Genomic DNA, 9,454 nt, shown 5'->3' with positions numbered 1-9,454 from the left:
TATTATTATTATTATTATACATAACTAATAGATGATGGGACATAATGACATCGTTTGATCCATGTAGTTGACCCCACCTATTGGGATAAGGCTTAGTTGTTGTTGATAGTTATATATTACACAACTGATATTAAATTATATTTTTAAATATTATATTAATTAGTTTTATTTAAATGGTTCAACTAGTGACCCACTGGTTGAACCACTGAGTAACTCCAGTGTCTTGACTGGATCAATTGCTGGTCCGTGTCTGATAACTATGCTTTCTCCTGTCTGCCAGAATTATCCTTGCCATGTTCTAAATCATGAATGTAGTATTTATTTAAAAGTTATATTTCTGTGGAGGTTTTCTATTATGTGCTTCTATGGTTATCAGATGTAGGAGGGTTGTGGACTCATTGAGAATGCCAACACAGTCTACCAACTTTCGAAATTGGTACCTGCTTTAAATATATCACAGCAATTAATGATTGTTCCTGTTACTCTACAGGTTAACTTGGCTCGTGAAACCCTCAAAGGTCTCTTTGCTCAGTGGTTGATAGAACAAAAGAAAAGAACAGGAAGCCCAGCTTCTGCTAATGGAGATTTGAAGGATATTGCTACTAAATGTCATGCTCATTCAGGAGTTGAGGTTGATGGTAGTTCTGAGAATGATGCTATGGTTTATCCTCCGTTTGAATTCTCAGTTATTTCCCCTCCTTCCATTGTTACGGAGGGAACTCATGGAGTTCCATGGAGAAAGAAAATGACCGACTTAGATGGAACTGAGGATGAGAAAGACTTGCCTCTGTGGTGTTTGGATTGTTTATTGAATAACCGACTACCTCCTAGAGAAAATACTAAGTAACTTTTTACCTTCCGGTTCCTTTCCTTTTTGTAAAAAGATGCTGCAGGTAACCCATGCTTGTAGTAGCAAGGAAGAAATCTTGCTCACAGGCCGCCAATTTCCACATTTTGTTAACGCAGTGTGATTGATTGATATTTTCCCAGATTCAATATTAATTTTATTATAAGAGCTCAAAAGACATATCTTAGGTTTGCGGTGATGATTTTAAGTTTCTATTTTCTGAATGACAACTAGATACACTAACAAAACACAATTGTACTTACCATACCACTCTTAAGAGAAAATAGTTTGCACATTTGAGCTGTAAAAGTCTGCTTTCTCAATCCAATGGTATCTGATGATTGCTTTTCCATGTTGCTCATTGCATTTTTGAACATCTTTAACTTTTGTCCTTTCCAGTAAAGGATTGCTTTTATTTTGTTTGGTCTTACTTTTATAGACCTCTGCATAACTTTGTGGATTTGAGTTTCTGACCATGGTAGCAATTATGTCTGGAAATCTAGGTGATTATCATTGGTCTTGGACCAGTTGTATAATATTCTCTTTAATGTGAATTCTTTTATCTTTTTTGATAACATCTGCAGATGCAGTTTCTTTTTGCATCCATGTGATGGTTCAATTGCTCAGATCCTCACTCAAGGGAAGCTAAGTGCTCCACGAATATTAAGAGTTCATAAAGTAAGCTTTAGTATTTCATAATATTTGGCAAATGGAAATTGTTTCCCTCTCATTTCTATTGTTATTTTATCATTTAACTGACTTGATGGATTGTAAAGAAAGTTGGGTTGTGGAAAATACAGTAGAATCTTGCCTCAAATAATTTGGTCACATGAGAAGATTTGTAGAAGCCCCATTAAGAAGTTTAGATCAATTCGAGAATAGCCCAATATTAGAAGTATAGGAAGGCTAAAAAACGATACAAAAAGTTATAGCTGTTAGAATCTTGCACATTACATGGATGTGTAGTTGACTATGATCCTTTTTTCAAAAGATTTATTGCTTTGTTTCTAAATGCATTTAGTGAGCATATTTCACCTAGACAATTTTTTTTCAGAGCATTCAATTGAGCTATTCTTTCTTCTTTTACCTTTTTTCCCTAGGTTGTTACTTATGTTTTAGAAAAGCTGGTGCTTGACAAACCACTTGATAATGGGAATGCTGATGGAAATGTTGCCCCTGGACTTGCTGGGTCACAGATACAGCACCAAGCAGTTCGGGAGGGACCTACTCGATCTGGATCCAAGTCCTGGCAAAAGATTAGGCCTTCTATTGAAATTTTGTGTAACAATCAGGCAAGTTATATGTTCTCATAAATGCAGTCTAATGACAATGTAAATAATCAACCGTGCTATGTGCACTCAAAAACTCAGATTCCAAATCAGCCACCCATATAGAATATATGTTAGGAATGCAAAATACACATTAAAAGTGTCTAAAAGAATACAAATATGTGATCGCTGATTTTTTGTCAAATGGCGTTTTTGGTAAACAATAGAGTTTTCTAGGGGGTTTACTTAGGAAGTTTGTGATCTATTTTAATATTCTTAGCCTACACATCCATCCATTGATATGTTCTTTAGAATCCATTGGCTATCGTGATTGCAATTTGTTGCCGATTGTGATGTGCCATACACATTATAAAAGGCATATCATACTATTATGTACCCTAGTAATGATGAAAGTGGGAAAGAAGGTTCAAATGAGGAAGCAATAGAGGTAGCACCAGGGTCCAAGCCTTATTCAGGGAGAATTCCATCTTTTGAGGGACCACCAGATATGCAACAAATCCTGCCAGATGGTAGAGGTAGTGGGATGGGTGTGTGATCCTAGGGTAATTCTGTCTTAGGAAAGATAGGAGAGTTGTTTATATATAGGAATGGAAATGAGTTAGGGTATCCAGAAGAAAAGAATAGAAGTAAGAATACTAGAAGGGTAGTCTCTCGAATGCTACCATCACCATTTTCTTTCTATTATTTCTTGCATTTAAATATAATTCCAAAATCTACAAATTGTTATCACTCTGATTCACTCTCTATATAAGCCTGGTATCTAAAACGTGCTCTAGCTGCAGTGGAGGCTAGGATGGATTCGTTGGAGAGCCAGATTCTAGAACAAAATTGAAACATGTAGCTGATAATGAAGCAGCTCTAGGATCTAAGCAACTAGTGAACTCAGGAAGGGCATCGGCACCACACGGACTGAAGGAACCCAAACATGAATGAAGAAGATTAGAATGACGAGAGAACAGAGATTTTGGCTCCTATTCGTGCGGATACTGTGAAGGTGGGGATTCCATTGATTGACAGAGAGGATGCATGTGGATGGCTTGTCTGAGTAGGGCGATATGTTTTTTTGGGTTTCTCAGAGTTAGAAGCTCAATGTAGTGATTTCTCTGAACAGATAGGCTCTTGCTTCGAGTAGTGGGAGGAACAAACACAAGCAGGACTGTTCTAAAGGAGTTCCAACCAGCCGCTAGGAGCACTAGCGAACCCATTGGAACCATTGTTGGAGGTCCGACAGGTGGGGTCAATGATGCAATACCGCTGAGACTTTGAGTTAGTAGCTCGAACTCAATGAAACCTGGGAAACGAGATCCTCATGTATATTTTCATGAATGGATTGAAACCAAAGGTAAGAGCTGATGAATTGAGCCCATGCAATTGACAATCGTAATTTGACTTGGTGCGATATGGGTGTGTTTACACAAGGGAGATGAGGGGAAACAATGACGTGATCGGAAGGAGTAGGTCGAATTCGATTCTCGCCTCGACCTGACCTGGGGTTGCACTAGTGGGTCTAGCCCAGGGAAGACCCAGTCTATTGGGGCTAGCATCAGCAATTATAACCCAAACAAGGGAAAGGTGGCACACTTTTCCAATGAAGAATGAAATGAAGGAAAATGTAAGGGGTTTTGTTTCAAATTTGGAGGAAAATGGAATCTTGAACATATCTGTCAACACAAACAATATCAGATTCTATTGATGGGTGATAGAGTTTGAGAATCAGAGATAAAGTGAAGAGAGAGAGAATAGAGAAAGGATATTCTGTTGTATTGTTACCAAATTAATGCTCAGCTCAGTATATACATGGTTAGAACATATGGAGCAGAAGTGTCATTCCACTCTTTAGTTAGAGTCTCTAACAGGTCTAACAGATTCGGATCCATCTAAACTTGGACCCTTCTAGAACGTCTCTTCTGCTTACTCTATTAATGGGAGATGAGGAAGAAAATGGTGTTGCCGAGGAAGAAGACTTTAGCCATGTTATTGACGAGTTAGAGGGAGAATAACATAGTGGTGGACTGGTGGTGTTAGTAGGTTTAGGAGCTGAAGTCAATTTCATTTCTACTAAAGTAGTGCGAAAATTGTATCTACCTTTGAGGAAGAAGAGAACAAGATCACATGATTGTACTGAAGGAGGGTGGTGCTAAAAACCCACACGTATGTCCCTACAGGTATCCCCTTTGTCAGAAAAATGAAATAGAGATTATTGTGGATGAATTGTTGCAATCAGGTGTGATAAAGCCAAGTACTAGTATTTTTTCAAGTCTTGTTATTGTAGTGAAGAAAGAAGAAGTTTGGAGGTTGTGCTTAGATTATAAAGCCCTTAAGATAATCGTCCTCAATAAATTTCTGATTCCGATTATTGTTGAATTACTAGATGAGAGTGGAGGGATGCAGATTTTTTCCAAATTGCATTTGAAGTCCAGGTACCACCAAATTCAGTTGAATGAGGATGATATTCGCAAAAGAATATTTTGTACTCATGAAGGGCATTATGAATTTTTGGTAATGCCCTCTGGGCTTACTAGTTCTCCTTCACCTTCCAAGCCCTCACAAACAAGGTTTAAGGCCTTATTTGAGGAAATTTTTACTGGTTTTCTTTGATAATATTCTCATATACAGCCCTGACTCCCACTCACATGTTGCATTTGCGGACTGTTTTTGAGATATTGCGGCAGCAGCAATTATTTGTGAATATCAAGAAGTGTTGCTTTGCACCAGCCAAGGGGGTTGCTGTTGATCCAAAGAAAACTCAGGATATGCAAGATTGGTCTGTCTCAAACAACCTCAAGAGTCCAGGAGGATTCTTGGGATTGACTGGTTATTATGGAAGGTTTGCAAAGGGTTATGGAAAGATTGCATGTTCATTGACTCAGTTGCTCAAGAAAGACAATTTTCGATGGGGGATAGAAGCTCAAGAGGCATTTAAGACTTACAAGGATGCCATGACATCTTTACCTTTTTTGGCAGTTCCCTCATTTGAGAGTTTGTTATATGTAGGAGTGGAAAATTGAGGTAGCAAATCCAGAAGAAAAGAATTGAAGAATAGGAGAGGGGTAGTCTCACAAATACTACCAGCACTCTTTTCTTTCTATTATTTTTTGCATTTCAATATAATTCCAAAAACCGAGAAGAAATGTTATCACCATGATTCACTTTCTGTCTCAGCATTTCTGCACTACCCGGTTCTATTTCCTTTATGTCTTGTTACCAACTGTTACATTGTTAGGGACTCGGGTATTATGGAGTATCCATAATCCTTCATCCGATAGTATGAGATACTTGATGTTGTATATTTAAGGAGAGTGGTTCTTCTCCCATAATAGCTAGCTTTTAAGGTGGGCTCCCTACTGTCCTTAGATACTTAACAATAGTATCGAAGTTTTAGTTGTCGGCACCATAGAAAGGGATACCTATAGGCTGGATTAAGGTGACTACCGAATATTGATAGTCAACAGTCAATTGGCTACCATTTGGCCAATGTCGAATTGTCGATAGAGTGAAGCCGCTGTGAACGTTGGCTCTGTACGGGCGGTATATTGTTAGAGACTTGGGTATTATGGGGTTCCCAAAGTCCCGCATAGGATAGTATGGGATGCTTGATATTTAAGAAGAATGATTCTTCCCCATAACATCTAGTTTTTAAAGTCCAGTTCACCACTTTGCTTAGATACATAACACAACAACAACAAAGCCTTATCTCATTAGGTGGGGTCAGTTATGCTTAGATACTTAGCACATACCCTTAGAATTTTGCACTTTCTCCAATGTTTTGGATTATAAACTTCGATATTGGATGATCAATAGCTTTGATGTGGTTGGCCTTCTTATTGCAAAAGTCAGTTCCTATTCAGTTCTTTGCAAAACAAAATATGCTCCTAGTCCTAGTCAACAATAATACTTTTTTTAGGTAATACTTTATTGATCTTATTTTCACTTGTGATAAGAGGGCCAGCTAAATGAGACTTGAAGAGCATTTTTTGCCCCTAAAACATTTTATGTACCACAATGGCCTTTTTTTTTTTCCCAGTATAGTAGATTTGTCTAACTGAAACCATAGAACACTTAAATTGAAGCCTTAAAATTGATCTGAGTAATTGTATTTCATATGTAGGTACTAGTTTTAGCTTTGTTCATACTGACTGTTTTTACTGGATATGTTTTAGTCATGTTAATTAGTTCCCACCTTTTCCCAAATGATTGCCGTACCGATTACTTTTTTATATTGATTCTCCCAAATAAACTAGAGAGAGTTTAGTGATCGATGGCGTTATTGACTAATTAATTTATTTGCTGTTATCATATCAATTTTTCATTGAAGTATGGTTAGTGAACTGTTATTTGTTATTTCCAGATATTGCCTCCTGAAATGAGCTTAGCTACAGTAAAAACTTACATATGGAAAAGACAAGATGACCTAGTCCTAAATTACAGAGTGGTTCAAGGAAGGTGACAGCAAATTGCACTTTTCAGAGGTTGGATAGCTTCTTTGAGCTTTGCTTAGCTTTTCTCAGCTAAATCTGATATTATTGCTTTTGTGGCTATGTTTATTCATTGTTATAAATTTTGCTGTTAGGTGGAAGTGGAAGGTTTGGTATGATGGTATTCTGTAATCTATATTTTTTTGAGTCTAGCTAACATATGTCCTAAAGCTACATATTAAGGTTATAAATTAATTTTTTTAATAAAAATTATACAATAGTTAAGTTTTGGGTAAAGTAATTTTTTTGTTCCAAATGTTTGTGGTTTTTTTTTTCAAAAATACCCCTAACATTTAATTTCATTCAATTTTGTCTTTTTTTCAATTTATGTCAAAATTACCCTGAATATTAACTTCATCTAAAATGTGAGGGACAAAATTGAAACATTCAGGAGGTAATTTTGACATAAATTGAAAACGTTAGGGACAAAATTGAATGAATTGTAAGGATAGGGACAAAATTGAATGAAATTAAATATTAGAGGTATTTTTGAGAAAAATCATAAATATTGGTGACAAAAAATATACTTTACTCTTAAGTGTTCAATGCATTTATTATGTTTTCAATAAAGTAAAAAATTTAAAAATTTTTATTAGTAGGAAAGTTAACATGTGCACGAAGGCTCTGTTTGTTTGTTGTCTAGAAGTGGACATAGATATAGAGGCACAACAGTACATAGACATAAAAATACAAAAGTTTTAGATTTTGTTTGGTAACAAAACACACGACAAAACACAGAAGTTACACTCATCAAAATATCAAATTTACCCTCATCACTACCACCATCACCACTACTACCACCATCACATGATTCTTCATCATCTATAATTAACAAGAAATCATAGCCCAGAAAAATCACCATAACAATCTACCAAAATCAGAAAAATCGAAAGACAAGGAGGGAAATGAGGGAGGCAGCGGGAGAAGGGAGCAGGGGCAGGGGCCGAGGCAGAGGCAGAGGCGCAGCACATCTGCATAGAGAAAGAGTGAAGATAGGAAGAAGGGAGGCAGCGAATAGTGAGAGGGAGGGAGGAAGGATGACAGACTTTGAACAATGAGAGGGTGAGAAGGAGGAGTAGAGGCAGCAGATCTGGGTGAGGGCAGAGCGAGGAGTTGGCACAGACAAAGACAAAGACAGAGAGCCGAGGGAGAATGGGTGGGACGAAGAGTGATAGAAGGGGAGGACAAAGAGAGGAGGACGCAATGGCGGTGGTGGGGGTGGGGGTGATGGAGGGAAGGTGTCTTATAAATTGTGTCTTAGTGTCTCAGCTTGAAAGGCAGACAGTGAAGATATGTATTTTGTGTGCATTTGTGCGCTACTACGTTCATAAAAAATCTGTGTCTTAGCAGTAGCAGACAAATAGTAGGATGTGTCACCGTGTCTATGTCTCTCATGGGCATGGAAAATTGGAAACTAACCAAACACTGCCCAAAGGTACATAGTAGCTAAACGATTTTTTTTTTTAACTAATGCAAATGTTGTTCCCAAGTTAAATAATCTGGGGTCATAAAAGAACTTAGGCTTTTGAAAGAGAAGTAATTTTGGCAGAGTGTTGATCATTAATGTAGTCTTAGTAGGATGAATTGTGTATAAATTTAAATTATACCGACTCTATATCATTTGCAGGTCTTCTTTCTCGTCATGATTTACAGACTATTGTTATTAATACTTGCAGCTTTTCTCGCTATTGTGTAAACTACTTCTGAGCATTGATTCTTCTTGGGAGGCCCCTTTGATCTGTGGCTTCATGGAAGATTTGCAAATCCACACTGACTGATCATCAATTTTTTAGTGGTATTCTTCAAACCTGCTTGGATAGATTCTACTTTATTAGAGAGCTGTTACTATAAATTTTGAATTATATATCCAGCTGGTTTGCTTTCTTTCAATGGAGATGATGGAGTCATGGAAGTTTTGATCCTTGCAAGATGTTTTCTAATGGACTCTGTTGAGGATTAGAGGGGATCATGCTCGAGCTGGCATATATTCAAGTAGGTAGAAGGTTTAGATATGACAACGAAAGCATTGTACATTTGACTTGTGCTTAATACATAGCCATAGAAATTCTGTTCTCAAGGTGTATCTTCATATCTTCACTTGTTCTGCTTTCTTTGGTTTTGAAATTTTGTCGATTTTTCTAATTTTTATTATTACATTTAATTGTTCAGTTTCGTCATTTGATGTTTACTGCTAATGCTAGGCTTCTCTTCTCAGCTATCCTCAGTTCTTTCATGGGATTTAATCTCGTGCTGATGTTCCTTTGTGGTTTATACATTGAATTTTCACTCCGAAAGTGTATTCGTGTTTTCTCAGTCTAGAAATTTGTAACTGGAAACTGGAATAACACGGGACTTTTTTTTAAAAAAAAAAAATGTTATTGCATTCCACTGATGTTTGCGAGATTTTTTATTCTAATTTAGGTTTTTCTTTTTAATTTAAAATATATTTGTTTTTACCACTACTCATGTTGTGACTAGGCCACCCAATTCAGCTGAATCTGCAATAAAGTAAACTAGTAAATAAGGTGTAATATAGAAGGAAATGAAGTGTTTTCTTTTTGTATATTCTTGTTTTGGTAAGTTGTGAAATAGAGTTGTGTGAGACTTGGTAACTGAGCTACCAAGTCATCAGGTACACTAGTTTTAGACTTTTAGTAAATAATACTACTTTTGCTCTGTAGCCAATCAATCATCCGGCAGAGAACATGGTTGGAAATTTTGAATGGAAACTGATATTTCAGTGGTAATGGAAAAAATGGATATCACTATCTGTGATTAACTAGAATATTACAGCTCATGATAAAATTATGGCACATAGTTCATGTTCTAACCGCCTTTTCTTT

The 9,454-nt window shown here is 36.8% G+C and overlaps 1 protein-coding gene across 8 annotated transcripts in view; it reads left to right on the top strand.

Moving 5' to 3' along the window:
- The window catches only part of LOC107617892 (WD repeat-containing protein 48), an 18,859-nt gene extending 10,005 nt beyond the window's left edge, over positions 1 to 8,854 (top strand). For 4 of the 8 annotated variants that reach the window (XM_021112378.1, XM_021112375.1, XM_021112379.1 and 1 more), the window contains exons 15-20: positions 491 to 843; positions 1,432 to 1,525; positions 1,948 to 2,139; positions 6,485 to 6,605; positions 8,288 to 8,406; positions 8,483 to 8,854. In XM_021112378.1, the coding sequence (XP_020968037.1) occupies positions 491 to 843; positions 1,432 to 1,525; positions 1,948 to 2,139; positions 6,485 to 6,583 (738 nt within the window). In that variant the 3' untranslated portion in view covers positions 6,584 to 6,605; positions 8,288 to 8,406; positions 8,483 to 8,854. Of the gene's footprint in view, positions 1 to 490; positions 844 to 1,431; positions 1,526 to 1,947; positions 2,140 to 6,484; positions 6,606 to 6,706; positions 6,781 to 8,285 lie in introns of all 8 variants that reach the window. The other 4 variants (XM_021112377.1, XM_021112381.1, XM_021112380.1 and 1 more) reach the window with 4 other exon arrangements.

The sequence above is a fragment of the Arachis ipaensis genome, chromosome B09 (genome assembly GCF_000816755.2).
Source record: "Arachis ipaensis cultivar K30076 chromosome B09, Araip1.1, whole genome shotgun sequence".
Lineage (NCBI taxonomy): Eukaryota > Viridiplantae > Streptophyta > Magnoliopsida > Fabales > Fabaceae > Arachis > Arachis ipaensis.
This window is presented reverse-complemented; position numbering and strand designations above follow the sequence as displayed.